The sequence below is a fragment of the Heloderma suspectum genome, chromosome 5, assembly GCF_057233095.1.
Source record: "Heloderma suspectum isolate Gila_16-S chromosome 5, 16-S_ref, whole genome shotgun sequence".
NCBI classification, from domain to species: domain Eukaryota; kingdom Metazoa; phylum Chordata; class Lepidosauria; order Squamata; family Helodermatidae; genus Heloderma; species Heloderma suspectum.
Window position 1 is genome coordinate 101,904,174 of NC_139462.1, and position 16,260 is coordinate 101,920,433.

General features: G+C 40.9%; 1 protein-coding gene across 8 annotated transcripts in view; it reads right to left on the reverse strand.

The window, feature by feature from the left end:
* Positions 1 to 16,260, reverse strand: part of NSUN7 (NOP2/Sun RNA methyltransferase family member 7) — a 30,700-nt gene continuing 14,440 nt past the window's right edge. For all 8 annotated transcript variants that reach the window (XM_084856922.1, XM_084856921.1, XM_084856918.1 and 5 more), the window contains 7 exons: positions 15,716 to 15,899; positions 9,953 to 10,163; positions 9,573 to 9,716; positions 7,834 to 7,935; positions 6,982 to 7,099; positions 4,865 to 4,988; positions 1 to 3,739 (listed from right to left, as the gene is read on the reverse strand). In XM_084856922.1, coding sequence (XP_084713048.1) covers positions 3,089 to 3,739; positions 4,865 to 4,988; positions 6,982 to 7,099; positions 7,834 to 7,935; positions 9,573 to 9,716; positions 9,953 to 10,163; positions 15,716 to 15,899 — 1,534 coding nt within the window. In that variant the 3' untranslated portion in view covers positions 1 to 3,088. The remainder of the gene's footprint in view (positions 3,740 to 4,864; positions 4,989 to 6,981; positions 7,100 to 7,833; positions 7,936 to 9,572; positions 9,717 to 9,952; positions 10,164 to 15,715; positions 15,900 to 16,260) is intronic.

A 16,260-nucleotide genomic window follows, 5' to 3' on the forward strand; every position in this document is an offset into this window, starting at 1 on the left:
CAAAGTTGTTAAGAAGTTGTTTATTTTTAAGTACTTTTGAAGTGGATGAAACATGGATGTTGAACAAATAAGATGCAAAGGAAAAATGCTATTTTTATTGCATTAGCCCTTCAGAACTCAGCCTCTAGAGCTCTGTCATTACCACCTTTAGCTCCTCTCTTTGGCAGGCATAGTTATTTTGAGTGAGAGAAGTGTGACTGAGCAGAAGAACGTTTGATTTATTTCACTATCTGCAAAAGAGAAAGGAAAATACACAGAGTTTATCAGCAAGAGCTCTCAGTATTATGTGAAGTAGTTGATTTTAAAAAGAAGTTTTTTCCAACATTGTCCACTTTTTACACATTTAAATGTAATCTGTTGCAAGAATAAATTTAGCTGCATTAAGTGCTTGTCTTGTGTTCATGCAATTGGAGCTTAGTTTTTATTCACAAGATGGAAACTTCGGAGGTGGTTACACCTGTGAGGCTGTCTAGAAAAGCCACCGCTGCTACAAATACTTGTGTCAAGTTAGCAAAAGAAGCACAAACACAGATAATAATTCCATCTCGTACATAATCTCCAGATTAAAATATGAAAAGAGACAGATTTTAAAGAGGGGAGTGGTTTTATTAAAGGAATAAAATGAATTATAGAATATTTAAGCAAAAGTGTGAAGCATTGGCTGATGTAGTACTATTTGATAACTGGGTAGGGCTGTAGTGGCCTCATTCATGAATATGGGCACTTGTGGTAGTATAGAGGCTAAGAATATCAGCTCGGAAGTTCCCATTTGAAATATATCAACCATGGATGCACTACGTCATAGAAAATAAATACTCTACCTTCTCCCTGTAATTTGGGAATAATACTGACCTAACTTGCAGGATTTGTGTAAGGATTACTAGGGATATACAGGATCCAAAGAACCTTGGAACTACTTCCATAAACTCACACAGCGAGGAGGCGGGTGGCCTACATGCTACCCTGAGATTCTGGGGCTGTGTATCGGTGGGGTAAAAATGTAGCAGCAGCAGCAGCAGCTTTCTTTTAATACTAGCCTTCTACCAACAATGGTAAACTGCTTTTCAAACTGAAGAGTGTCTAAAAGAGTTTGCAATATGCAATACACATCTGGTGTTCAAAGAAGAGTCAAAAATTGCACTGGGCTAACACAAGCCCCCTTGCAGAAGCTTATATAGCTCTTAGGCTCCCTGCTTATATAAATACTAATGTATCATTAACCTCAACCCACATCGGTTCTTGAATACTTTTGGAGGTGGATCCAATCCTCTTCAAATTAGATGAGACATATAAATGAAGCCCCAATAACTTCCCCTTAAGATATATCTTTAATTCCATCAGATGGTCCCCATTGTTAGGCTTACTATTTTGACACCTTATTGTAAACATACTTTAAAAAAAGAAAGACCAAGTACACATTTTGTTTAGAAACATAAATTCCATCTTGTTATAGGTTGAAACACAGGGTCAGTGTTTTCACCTAATCCACTACAAAACTATTCAATGATTTAAGGAATCAGTATTATCTTTTAGGCTCATTGTGAATACTGGCTTAAAAAAAATTGAAGAGCGGCTACTTTTCTCTTGCATCCCAAGAGATTAGACTGAGATATTTACACAAGCCCCCAAGAAAAACATGATATACACTATCCAAGGAACAGATCAGAACACATAATGTTCACCTTCCTTTTTCTGGGAGAAAATTCTCTCTACTCAAGGCCCTCTTTATTCTCTTCTTACCAGCCCAGCCCACACCTGAAAATAATTCAGGTTTGTTGCATGTTATGTATCCTGCTCAAATTGCCCACCCCTCAATACTTAAATCTAGTTATGTATTACAAGAATATCCTTCTAACAAATGGTGGAAGACTGTTTTGTATGGTGCACCAACATGGGCGGCTAATCTAATAAATAATATGTCTTTTTGTTTCCACCATATCTGTAACATAGTTCCACCATGTCTGAAGGATAGTTTGAAAATGTGGCAAGAGCCATATCCAAGAGGCTCATTCAACTGTGGCTCTTTGATAAGTGTTTACTACATATTTTAAGATTAATACCCTTCAAACATTACAGAAAGAATGCAGTTAACCTATGGCGGAAGTGTAGGGCCATGTATTTACTGTAATATAGAAAGCAGTCCAAAAACCCTTTATGTTACAATTAGACCTAGAAAATCTTGAGTCAGTTAACAACATACACTAAAGCAGCAGAGGGGGAATAAAAGACTACAGTTAAGAAAGGCATTAATCAGGAATTGTTTAATAGGTTTTGTTTCCATTTAATTGTGCTGCATAATAATCTGAAGATTTATACTGACTTACTAGTGAAGTTCAATGTCTAGCAGTAGCAGAATGAAACCATCCAGTAATTATGCTGCCACACAAAGAAAGCCAGAAAAATGTTCATGTCCAAACATCTTAACCCTTTTTGTTAAGATTGGAATGTTCTATTCTTAAAGCCCAAACTGTCACAAGCTTTCAAACTTTCTGTCCTTTTGGAAGAGAAGATTTGAGTGGATTAATAAAAAGCTGAAGTCTTGAAATACCACTCTACAGACTGGAACCGATTTTAGAGAAAAAGAAAAGTTGATGTACACAAAATTCCCAAGAATATACATTGAAATGTCTAGTGAATAAGCACTAAAGACTTACTTCTATTTTTTGAACCCCTGTTCTTGTTTGTAATGGCTAGCTTTAAAATTCAGTATCTGCAAGTACACTCAGACAAAATCTCTCTGCTGTTTTCTAAGCTGATTTAGCTATTGCCCACATAAGGATAAACTAAAAAAAGGCTTAACAATTTGCAGGGTGTGCACATTTGATTTAGGCATTTTAACATTCAAAGTTTACTGAAGCGCCACTGCAACAATTACATAATAAAAGCCTTTGCAGAACAGCCCTTCTGCTACTTTCATAACAGCCATGGAAAGGAGTGCATGTTTTAACTGCCTCCTGAAAAGTTTGGTTCCTATGGAGATGAATATTTGGTGCCCAAGTGATATTTGTTTTGTTTTTTGCCATTAGAGGAATATAGGCTTCAAATTCTAAAAGGCTTATGATAAATCAGCAGTAACAAAAGTCAGTCTTCAAAGCCATGGACGAGAATGCTTGGCTGTAGACGATGGTGAGGATTCTTTAGACTTGATCAGTTTTTTGGATGGAGAAGGGCTAAGCGTGCCGTATGTCCCACTTTTTGTTCCAACCCAATGATAATAATAGTGGTTAGATGAAATTTGGGATCTGTTCCCTTGTGGGTTGAAGTATGGCATCATTACCGGAGGCAGGACGATTTCAACCGGTTTCAAGACCATCACTCTATCGTCAGACTTTGGTTTCCTAACATTTCGCTGTCTTTCAAATACTTTTTGCATGGATGATGTAGTGAGAGGGTTCTTTGACATTACAGGCAGAGAGGAGTTTGAGAGGGGTTTGGCTGTTTTCTTCACGGGAAGAGAACCATTTGTCTGATTTACAATTTGAGCGGTAGTGGCAGTTACATTAGATACTGACAAGTCTGAGTCAACAGTGCTAGGTTTCATTTCTCGTTCCAGGAACTCCTGAATTCTGGACTGTATTACAGCCTCTTTAGTAGCATTCTTTGGCTGAGTTACTTTGTGTTTCTTTTTCTTTTTCTCTTCTCTCTTAGCTGGCTTTGCTAAATCAATACCTTCCAATAATCCTTTTGCAGCAGCACGAGCTAAAACATCCTTCACTGACACCGACTCAGATGGATCCCTCTAAAAAAGTTAAAGGAACATATATTAACATAGACAAAATCACAGGTCAGAAAGAGTCATCAGTATCATGTATTGTACAGAGGAATATCAAAAAACTAAAGTTGTGTGATAATCTTAACAAGTTACCTCTTGCAGGGGTGGGTAACTTGTTGTCCTCCAGATGTCTTGGCCTACAATTCCTATTAGCTCTAGCCAGCATAGCCAATGGCAAGAGATGATAGGAGTTATAGGCTAAATCATCTGGAGAGCCACAAGTAGCCTACCTCTAATGTATCGCTATCAGCAGCATTCTTCACACCTCACTAGTTAGGCCTGCTCTTAAAGGTCACCTAGGGACTCCAACCCTTTGCCTCCATGGTACTAGCCTTACTGTATTCCAAGTTTACTATAGTAGTAAAATAGTCTTTTATACCATTTTATTATCAGAAGGTCTACAAATCTCAGTTAACAAATACCAAATGATATGAGAAAAATAAGATAGTTTTGAACTGAAGTTCATCTCTCATCTCTGCCATGGAATTATCTGGTGATCTTGAACAAGTCAACTCCTATTCAGTTTTAACAGTATCTTATCTCTTATAACAAAACAACACATATTAATTCTGGGTTGCTTGTGCTCTAAACAACCCAAGGATCTGGGTTCGGACATCATGCTGACCACCTACGAACACGGTGATTGTAGATTAATTGAAAGCAAAAATGACTAGCACGCCGGAGACAGCGCAGTCGCTCCCGCTCATTGCTTGCCCCGCAATGTGCAAATCAGGTCATTATATGCCATTCAAAAGAATCCCTGTCATTGTAGCAGACACGGAAACCAATGGTAAATCCCCCCTGCCACAAACGCTTCAAACAGTCTTTATCCCCCCTCCCCAAAATTGCCTGGTTTAGGGGATCCTTTTCATACACACGCGCACGCACGCCAAAAGTGCTCCACAGAGGACGTTTTGTTAAACCAAAAGTATGACATACCACATCTAGGAAGTCTAGTGATAGCAAAGTATGCTAATGCGTGCACCCGACAGTATAAATATTCATATAATTTAATAGTAAAAAAAAAAGAAAGATTAAAATGCTTCTTTTTACTGGTATCTACACACTCATATTTTACTAGGATTTACATACCTCTCGGGCTAGAACAGCTATAAAACAGCTATTAGAAATAGCTGATGGTTCCAGTTTGAAAAAGTTATCTGCAGAAGTACTTATTTCCGATTTGCAACACAAAGGAAGGACAGGTGGACAAAGCCTATAATGGATATAAGCACAAGATACAATTAATTATCATCACTGCCCCTTTAGGTAAAATACCATTTTAGCCAAATCATGGCCTTCCTGTAGCCTTCTAAAAACAGTAGCTATGCATGTCACCATAAAAAATAAGGGGACCTGCCTTCTCCAGGGCCCTTCAATTAAAGCACTGATTTTTCCTGAACTATATTAAACACATGTGATAAAGAGATTATGCAACACATGCTTGATGATACTCCACCTCAAACTTGCAAATCTAGCTTTCATTGTCAAAGGGGTCTACATAATTCTTTATTATTTGCCCTTTTCTTTCTCTGGCAGAGCTCCAGTTCCTTTAATAGTATATAAGAAAGGGAATGATGGTGGTTTCTACTTGTCTGAAATTTGTTGTTCTACACAAAGTTAAGAAAGCTTTGTCACTCCTTACCTCTGGCAATATTTAAGCCCTATTTGGCTGTTCTAAACTACGCAGTTACAGCCATGTGGAGCAGGAAAGTGGATCTCCGCCCACGGTCGCATCCCTGCCAGCTCCACCCGCACTGCCACTTGTTGGAGGAAGGCCTCAAGAGAGGGGCAGACAGTACCCGTCTAGGCTTCCCCCATGATTTGGAAGCATGTACAATCAGTTTCAAATCAGGGGGAAACCTACGTGGGTAGAACAGGTTATCCTCTTCAGACTTTCCCTACAATGCATGATGGGGGCAGGAATCAGAAGAGGACAAAGGTCCCTTTTTGCATGATTATAATTGTGGTTTAGAATTCCTGAATAAGGCTAGAGTTTGCCAAAGAAGCTCATTATTTTGCAAAATAATTGACAGGCCACAAATGAGTAAAGAACAAATATGAGACTTGTTCAGTCCTACAGCTAAAGTCGACACAATATAATACTCAATGCCTACTCAAAATATGAGAGATTTTTGGAGTCATACTGGGTTGTCCTTCAGAACAGGAGAAGTGATAGTCCTAGTACAAAACAAATATTGGCCAAACTGCAACAGCCACTTTGGGGACTGAGTCCATGTAAAATTATTTCTTTATAAAACATTACAATACAATTAAAAGCAACAACTTGCTAAATACTCAAATGGATTTCCTAGTTTTAATTAGTGCCTTTGCTACATAAAGTAAAATTCCTCTGTAAAAAGAGGAACATTTCATTATATCATCATCAGAAATTGAAGCTACAGCAACACATACTCTAGCGCTCAACCGACCCCAGCAGTTCACACACCCCACATCGATTCCTTAGGGCAAAAATAGTTGTGATGGAAATATGTGAATCCATCTTTTGTGTTGTGAGTGGCAGCTGAGAAAAGAGATCTGGATTCAAACCACCTGAGTCTTCACGACTGCACCGTTTTCCTGAGGAAAATCCCACTCGCCCCCAAAAGCTACTATTTGTATCAGCAAGAAAAACATATGTGAAGACATACGTTTTCCCACCAGAAAAAGGTGAATCCCCCCACCACATGATCGCAACCCAGTCTCTGCCCCCCATGGTGGCTCACTGGGAAAACCCCCCCCCCACTGCTTACTGGAAAAATATTTATTGCTGGTTCAACTTGGCCCTCAGTCTACAGTGGCAGACCCTGCTTAGGGACACACAGGTGCAATCCTATCCATACTCACTTGCAAATAAGCCCTACTATATTCAATAGTGCTTACTACCAAATAACCAAGCACAGGATTGAGTGGAACATGGGATCAATGGGAGCCGTGCAATCCACATCATTGGATTACCTGCCTTTTCTAGCAGCACTTTTTGCACTTCTACTTTAGCACTAAAAAAAACTGTCAAACCAAAGCATGCAGATTACCATCCTGAGAAAAGATACCTACATCATGATCAGAAAGCTCATATTTTAATTGAGAAAGATTCTACGCTTAAGCTTTAAATGTTCTCTGCACTTTCGGGTCAGAATAAGGCTAGACATTTACTGTACACTAAAAAAACAGAACATTATTAAAACTAATAAAAGCTTGCTCTGTACTTATAAGGCTGGGCCTTTGCTCCTTCTGTTCCAGATGCTAGTGCTTTGTTCACCACAGCTTCATTTTCTTCTGGGTAAACTGAACAGGTGCAGTAGACAACAGCTTGCACTTTACCAACTACAAGAATTCAAGGTAACAGTTAATCCAGGTGTTGTAATAATTTATAGCTGAAACACACTAAAAATTACGCATAGGTCATTAACTGATGCTAAAACATTAAAATCTGATCCACTTTGCATAGTTATGAAAATTCTTATCAGCCTATTACAAAACAACCAGGAATTCACTTTTTACCAGCAGCAATCACACGTTCCAGTAAAAACCCAAACTGTCTAGGGACCCAAACACTCTGAGGCAGACCTTAAACTACAGGCGGGTTCATCACTGAAATGTGCCCAGAAACAAATTAACAGCCTGTGCAGTTGACACAAGACTGATGTAATATGGTCAACAAAGCATGCGTAAGAAAGCAATGTGGCCACCACATTTTGCAGTAACTGCAGTTCCCAAATACTCTTCAGGGACAGCCCGACGTAGAGTGTGTCATAATCTAAATGGGAGGTGATTAATCACTGCATCACCAGATCTGCCTTCTCCAGAAAATCCCATCATATGGCAGGGAAAAGAGAGAATTCTTTAGTTAAAGTATTTATTCACAAGGGAGGCAGGAGGGCTTTCATGATGCCATGGGATATCCCTTCCCGTCTAATCGGAAGACAGGGCCAAGTGATGATCATCTAGATTAGCGTAATTTTATTGGCAACAGAAACCAGTGGAATATGTTAATTGCTCAGGATTGCACACAGCATTAACATTATGCTCCAATTCTTGGCAGTTAAGGAAAAACTTACACTGCATTGCATGTTTTAATTCTTTAAGCTGCTGTTGAGCAAGTGTATGTAGTTTATCTTCTGCTACAGATCCTTGAGAGAGGTCTCGAAGTAATTGTGCATCTAAAGAGGATATGATCAGTAAAAAGAAAAACAAATAGCTGTATAGTGTATCTTAGTATTTTGTTACTTTTGTGCCTGCTAGCAAATGATTTCATATTGGATACCACAATTAAAAGTAATAGGCCACTGCAGAGGAGTCCACATAATTAGCAGTTAGGTGACTGCTGATGTACGACATGTCGCTTCCTTATATTTAATTATTATCACAATATATCAGGAATGGGAAACCTGTGACCCTCCAGATGAGGCTGGACTACAACTCCTCTCATCCCTCACCATCGACTATGCTAACTAGGGCTGATAAGATGTTGCTGGACTGCAACATCTTGAGGGCCACAGGTTCCCCATCCCTGCTATATACACAACTGCTAATATTATTTATCAGGTATTTTTTATATAATGCTATCAATGCATGGCACTTTACAAATGCAAGGCAGCAAGCTCCTGCCCCAAGTAGCTTACAATATAAGTGATACATAACAAAATTCCAAGAGACAGGATTACCTCATTAGATTATGCAGCAAAACACACACAATAAAAGCTTTTGTAACAATCCCTCAGAAGTCTTAACAGTATCACTTGCTCATAAATGAAAAAAATAACATTTACTGCATTAGTCCTTAGACCATAGCAGCACAAAACCAAATAAAACTTAGATAAACTTACATAAAAATATAAGAAAATACAGTAATCACTCATTAAAATTAGTAGTTAAAATTGTTAAAATTAAAGCATATTCTTAAAATTAGCTCATAAATGTATTTAGAATGTTAGTTAGCATCTACTTTAAAATGGAAGACAGCCCACTCCATCCAAAACACAGGAAAAAGGACACTAATTCCCTCCTCCATTTTGTGGACAGTAACAGAGGTTTAGGTAGAGCTCTCCATTTATTATGCCCCTCAGACATGTCTTCCCTAGATACAGATAAAGGGCCAGTTTGCATGATCAAATAAGCCATCAAACAAGGCTGTGGTGCAGGCAGGCTGCCATTTTGAATATTAAAGCAGTGGCATATCATGTCAGTTAAACCACTGCACAACCCCCACTCCGGCTTGAATATTCAAAAACTGCCCAGCACACACTACAGCTCACTGTGGTGGGCCGCTGTGGTCATGAGAAACAGGTCACTGGTTGAGATGTATAATGGGGGGGGGGGGGGAGCTCTGCCCAAACACCAATTGCTGCCTCCTCTGAAGAAAAGGAAGAAAGGATTTCTCCCTTTATCTAGATTTGTCCCTCTGTCTATGCCAGCAAAAGCATATGAAGAGTATGTGTGTTGGGAGGAGAACTATTCTGGGGTCAGATGGGAACTTCCCAAGGGCTAAATTGAGCCTTGCCTGGTTTAAGATCACAGTCTGCTGACCAATTTAAAATTGGATGAACTGACCAGTAGCGGAGCCTGCCAAGTATCACAGTGATGCAATCACAAAACATGACAACGTTATGCTTAACCTGCAGGCAGAGATGACTGAAATTGTTTAGGATATGACTAGTGACCAAAAATGATGGTTTTCTGTATACTGCAGAAAGCCATCAACACTGAGAATGCCGAGCCAGATGTGAACCCAGACCAAACTTTCAATTGTATTTCAACTCAAGGAAATTGTTTTGTAAAGTAATCAATTACAAGTTACCTTCATGCTCTTTTAAAATAAATTCTACTGGGTTGCTAACACCCAAGCCTGAGCACCGCGGCAGTAGCAAAATTACTTTAACCTTCTGCAGCTTGTGATCTGTTGGTTCAATGTTTGTAAAATCCTCATGTAGTAGCTCAATATCTGGGGGTTAAACAAAAACAATGTAGTCTGCAAGTTAGACAACGGAGAGCTAATAAGTCACATGAATTTATATATATTTAACACTTCATAAAAGTCTTTAAACACATCAAGTGAGAAAACATTACCTAGGTAATACTGAAGACTCCAAATATATCCATTAACAACTGGTATGAATATACACTCCCTGCAACTAAACCATTTTTATACAATGATAACAAAAGCTACCCCATGCTTACTTTTACAGTCCATCTGTGTGAACAAGTCCTTCAGTTCAGCTTCCTTTGCTACTGATTTTACTCCACATACAAACACTTTGGACGTCTCCTGATTCATCAGCACTGACATATGGGCCAGAGTGAGCCATGAGCCCATGTGTGCTACCAATATGTCATCATCCATATTCAACAAGGCCTTCACTGAATGTACAGCAAGGCTTCGGGACTTATCCTAGGAGTTAAACATCAACACTGAATTAACAATTAGAAGGGTGATCGTCAAATTACTAGATACAAAGTATGTTCATTTCAACAGGGCCAACTTCCCAAATGACCAGTATCAAATTATACTCAAATATGTTTCAAGATGAAATTGCTTTTGCACTTGAAGTGTACAGTCATTAGTACATTCTTGTTTACAATCCAAATGGACAGGGCCTAATCCAAATGATCCTCTCCAGGGGGAGAGGCCACATTCACAGTAACGGGGTGGATACAAGATACAAGACCCTGCCTTCGACGTAAGTCAGAGTTAACCCTTTCATGCCTGCTCCACTCCCTCACTGACCAAGAACCTCTCAATCCCTAACTCCCATCTAGGAGAAGACAAAATAAGTTATTCCTGAAGCGCAACAAGCACTATCTATAAACCAAAGAAAAGATCAAGCAACCAAGAAAGATAGGGAGGATAGGAAGAACAAATCAAGCAACCACGAAGTCCTTATGTTCTGTCCCCACATATACAGTGAAAGCAGACACCTGAGAAGATCACTGGTCCGCCATAGCACTAGGGTGGGTGAAATGCCCACCAGAAGGTACAGAATGCAGGAATTAATGGTAAGACTCATCCCTTTCTCCTGTATCTTCCGGAGGGCATTCCAAGATTTTTGGGATGTAAAAAAGCAGTGCCTTTCCCAGATGGGCCAACTAATGTGCATGCACTCTCTGTAAAACCCTTCTTCCAAAAGCAGCATCCACAGAAGATATGACATTAATCTTATAGTGCTTCACAAAAGTGTGGAAGGATACCCATATGGGTTCACATGGTTGCAGAGAAACACATCTGGGGCTGTTTTGTTTGTTAGCTGCCATTATCCAGCAATAGGAAGGGCTGTAGCTCAGTGGGAGAGCACATGCTTGGCATGCAGAAGGTCCCAGGTTCACAGGTTCGATCCCCAGCATCTCCAGGTAGGGCTAGGAAAAAATCCTGCCTGAAACTCTGGAGAGCTGCTGCTGCCAGTCAGTGTCAACAATACTGGGCTAGATGGTCCCAGGGTCTGACTCAGTATAAGGCAGCTTCCTATGTTCCTATGAACAGAAAGCTTTAATTAAAAAAAAGGCATTTTTTGTTTGTTTTTTAAGGACAGGGAAGATAAATACTGCTCCTTTATGCAATCCTATGTATGCCTACTCAGAAGCCCCATTACGTTTAATGAGGCTTACCCTCAGGAAAGTGTGCATAGGATTCCAGCACAAGTTACTTTTGCAGGGAGGTTTGCACCTTGTTGATCTGCATGTTTACTCAAAAATAAGTCCTGAGATGTGAGCATGGTACTGCAGGCTTAATACAGTGCCTACCCAGTTCTGGCTAATGAATTGACTACCCTTTCAGCTCAGTCCTATGCATGTTTTGTCATTTGTGTGTGTGTGTGGGGGGGGGGGGGTTGCATGAACTCTAGCTTCAGTGGTGAGGGAAAGGCACTTAGTACATGCTCAGAGTTTCTCCATAACTTAGCCCTAGTTTTGAAAACAGACTCATTGGCTAAATCCTGGTGAAGTCTTGGCACAAATGAAGTTATGGGGAGGAAGATACAATGAGAGCTTGTGCATAATAAGGAGGAGGTAGAGGAGAATTGCTATTTTTATGACGAGTTGCTGGAGGATGGTAGGATGAGGAGGGATGGTTGCATGGAGGGGAATGGTAGGGGGAGAATGCAAGTGCTCAGTGGTAAAAGAAACGCATTCTGCATATGCTCAGAGAGACACTATATTTAAGAACATAAGAAGAGCTGAGCTGCATCAGACCAAGATCCATCCAGTCCAGCATTCCATTGACACAGTAGCCAACCAAATGCCATTGGAAACCCATAAGCAGGACATAAGTGCAATAGCACCTTCCCACCCATGTTTCCCTGCTGCTAATTTAGGTAAAATGTAAATACATTCTAGTAATTCTAAATTTGCATGCATATATATCCTTCAGAAATGTTGCAGTTTTCTTGCCTGGGGGAAACCTCTAATGACCTCTGTATTTTCATACAAATTTACCAAAGAACTATTGGGGAAGGGGTGAAGGGCAGGGAAAGTAAATCACTCCCTCCCCCAAATTGGAGAACTCCCCTTCCACATGAACTGTGAGATAAGTATGTCCTCTTTTGGAGACCTCAAAATGTCAAGGCCACCCTTGCACAAAACCCCTTGTGGATATCACTCTGAAATTTGGCAGACATGATCTCCTCTGATGGGGCAATGAATCCTGAAAATTTTATCCAATTCTTCCAAGGAATTAAAATGTTATTGGCAGTTCCCTTTAAAAGAAAATCAAGATACAAACCCTGCACCTATTTTTTCTGACACTGAGCAGGTGCAGTCCCCTTCTACGGGGCTACTATGCCTGAAATTACCAACCAGTTCTGACCAAGAGAAAAAAGCTACAGTTTTTTTCTAATTTCCCACAGTAGTCAACAGGAAGCATAAAGACTCGTTTTTCCAAACCCAGCAGGTTTGGTGCTGAGCTGAAGTGGTCCGACTACAAATTGGCCTGAGCAGAAGCGGGATGTTTTCCAAAACGCTGAATCAGGGTCTGAGTTGAAGTGGGGTGGTGGGGTCAGTGCACACGTCTTACTATGCACACATGTAAGCATACCACATGCACACCACACACACACACACACACACACACACACATATATATATATATATATATATATATATATATATATATATATCAGAGGTCTGCTTAGACCCGGAGATATACAGATATAGATATATAGATATGCATGTGCAAATTTGTGTTATGCGCCTGTGCCCCCGATCTTTTAAGAACCTAGCAACACCCCTGCCCAACATAACGCACTCGGCTGACCGATGAACCAGAACAGCCTTGCCTGTGTCCCGGATAGGAGAAGGCTGAGGGGAGGCAAGAGGAAGCAGCAATTCCAAGCAACTTGGGTAAGAGGAGCAGGGAGCTGCTTGTCCAGGCACCTTTTGCACAAAGCAAAGGTGTCTCTGCCCAGCGAGACAGGTTCCTACTAAGTAAGGGGAAAGAGCCAGGGCCAATCTAGTGCCTATGGCATGCACACTGGAAATCCTGTGTAACCCTAATTAGGTTCATTCCACAGGCAGTGAAAACCTCTGCCACAAAGAGTACACACTACAACCTAGCAGTTGGGGGGGGGGGTGATACTCTACCCCACAGCAAAAAATTGCTTAAGACTACCCTCCCCCTCCTGTGAATCCAGTCCCTGTTTATAATGCTGTGCAGGGTGAGGGAGGGAAAAGGAGAAAAACTTTACAGGAAAAGGATAAACCAGTGAGTGCACAGAGCTCAACATGGGCCGTGAGGAGCTGATTACTAGGCAGGAGTGGTCTGGGAAAAGCAGGTTGACCCCTCCCCCTGAAGGGTATCTTTTGGATTGGGCCTTGTCTGTCATACAGGAGAATTGTATTTTCCCAACAAAAAAGCACAACCATCAACACTACAAGTACTATGTGAGCCATAATGGTTGCCTATTTCATAGTGATCATGACATCACCATATCAAGTGCAACAAGCCACCATTCGCTGGCGCACCCACACGCTATCCACCCCTGCAAACAGGGCTCTTTGTTATGAAAAAGCGGGGAGAATAGCTTCATGTACATCATGGGTGCAGTGACACAGCAAGGCGCCCTCTCTGGTGGGCCTTTCGCAACCATGTATGATAGAAAGGAAAGGAAAGGAAAGGAAAGGAAAGGAAAGGAAAGGAAAGGAAAGGAAAGGAAAGGAAAGGAAAGGAAAGGAAAGGAAAGGTTCCTCCTGTGCAAGCAGCGGGTCATTACTGACCCCTAAAGGGACGCCGCTTGCGCTAGCATTTTCGTGGCAGACTATAGCGGGGTGGTTTGCCATTGCCTTCCCCAGTCATGACTACCTTTCCCCCAGCAAGCTGGGTACTCGTTTTACCCACCTTGGAAGGATGGAAGGCTGAGTTGACCTGAGCCGGCTACCTGGGATCCAGCTTCTGCTGGGATCAAACTCAGGTCATGGGGAGAATTTCGGTTGCAATACTGTATTATTATCCCTATCAGTGGGACCTGCAACAAATTGCGGTGTATCCCCACCTCCGAAGAGTACTTTTCTCTGCATTCCAGCCAACCTGGATCAGGAGCCTTATTCAGGCCTCTCAAGAGGGACGCTGACGAGGGGAGAAGGGAAAAAGGACACTTTATCCCCATCTGAGGCCTTCCTCTGTTGTTCTACATAACACTAGAGGGCTCAGATTCAGGAGTGGTTGTGTGCACACACAGATGCGCACATGCACGCGCGCACACACACACACACACACACACTTGTTTCTGTGTGCACACATATATAAAAAAGAGATATGGTACTCCAGTTGTAAGGAGTAACAAAAAGCGCAGTCTCCAAATATTGAAAGGAGATTATGCCACAGGGAAAGGGAGAGGCAGGAACAGGATTTACATGCCATGAAAAGTGCACAGAAATACAAGAGGACAAAGCAATTGGTGTGAACTGAAGTTGAACAAGTCTAATGCTAGCAGTGAACTGCTGAGCATGTATATGCAACAGAGTTTTCCAGACCCAGGAATTCAATGTAATTCAAGGCCAATTATATTAGTAACAAATTTTTCAGAACACAAATTATTCAGTTTGGAGCTTTCTTGCTAAACACTTTGGTGCCTATGAACAATACTGCTGCCATGGGTAATTACTTGGGGCCATCTGTAAAAACTGCAGCATAGTTGTACCGGAATGAGTAACGTTCATGATAAATGATTTACTTGTCATGAAGGTAATCCCTACTTTTCCCAGTTGCTCTTTGAGACAACTCTACCTTTTCCCTTCTGGAAAAAGACATACATTCTGACAAGGGCAACCAATGCATCAAATATATTCTCATGAACATCTGTAAAAAGCAGAGCCAATAGTACCAGAATTTGTTCTGAGTGAACACATCTGTCACTCTCGGAACCATTTTGGAGTAACTTTTGCACAAATAAGAACAGACTAACCATCTTTCAAACTGACACCAATCTCGGATAGCTGTCACCACCTAACTCACTTAAATAAAGTGGACTGAAGGGAGTTCCACAAGAGAAAGGAGTCAAATTGACATAGTTCTGTACAGATTGTTTTAGAGTACCTACGTGGCTTTCTCAGCTACCATTCAAACTGACCTCCTTTTTACCAAAGCAATACATTTCTTGAGAGCAGGGGACTTTTGTGGAGCTTCTGAGCATCCCATGCTAAAAACATTAACTTAGGACAGAACTAACATGACAGAAGTAGACCCATGTCTGTTGTACAAAAGGTTCATCACTTGTTCCACCTGCCCTTCCCCATCTAAAAAAAGACACTCCCACCACACTTACCCATGTCTTTGAACACAGAAGTATATCAGTTAAGTCTAATTCTGCCCTTTAGGCTTACTTAATATATGCTTTCTTGCCCCAAGATATTAAAACAAAATAAAAAACATGCAGCACTGAAAGACTATGAAGCAAAGTATTCAGCTAGATGCCCTAGTAAGGTTTTGCCAGCTATTTCAAATATAGATTAACATACCTGCAATAAGAGCTTGTAATTAGTAAAGAGTTCCAGAGTAAGAAGCTTTTCTTTAAGAAAGGAAGGGAAGATGAGTACATCCTCACAGTGCATATCCAGGCAATACGAATCACCACCAAAATGTGAGACCGATTCTACTTCAGTGAATCCCTCTTTCTGCAAAGAACTATTAACTTCTTCAAGGCTGGAGCGTAAGACACAACAGTTAATATGAAGTACTGAATTCTTTTTCAAAATCTTGTTTTTGGTATTTTTATCTGAAAGTCTAAAGATAAGTCTACACTAGCACCCTGCATAGAACTTTCCATTTAACTTCTTGGGGGTGGGGGATACGCATTGCCCCATTTCAAATTCTTGAACATTTCCTGTATATAACCTCTCATCTAGGGATGTTGTGAGAGTTCAAGAGGGGGGTGGAGTCTGGTGGACTCCCCCCTACTCAGCCTCCCAGACTCCAGTCTGCGGATGGCGCCACTTACCTGCCCCAGTTCGGTTGCTGGATGAGCTGTGGTCTGCAGTTGCTCAGCAAGCAATGTGTGGCCACC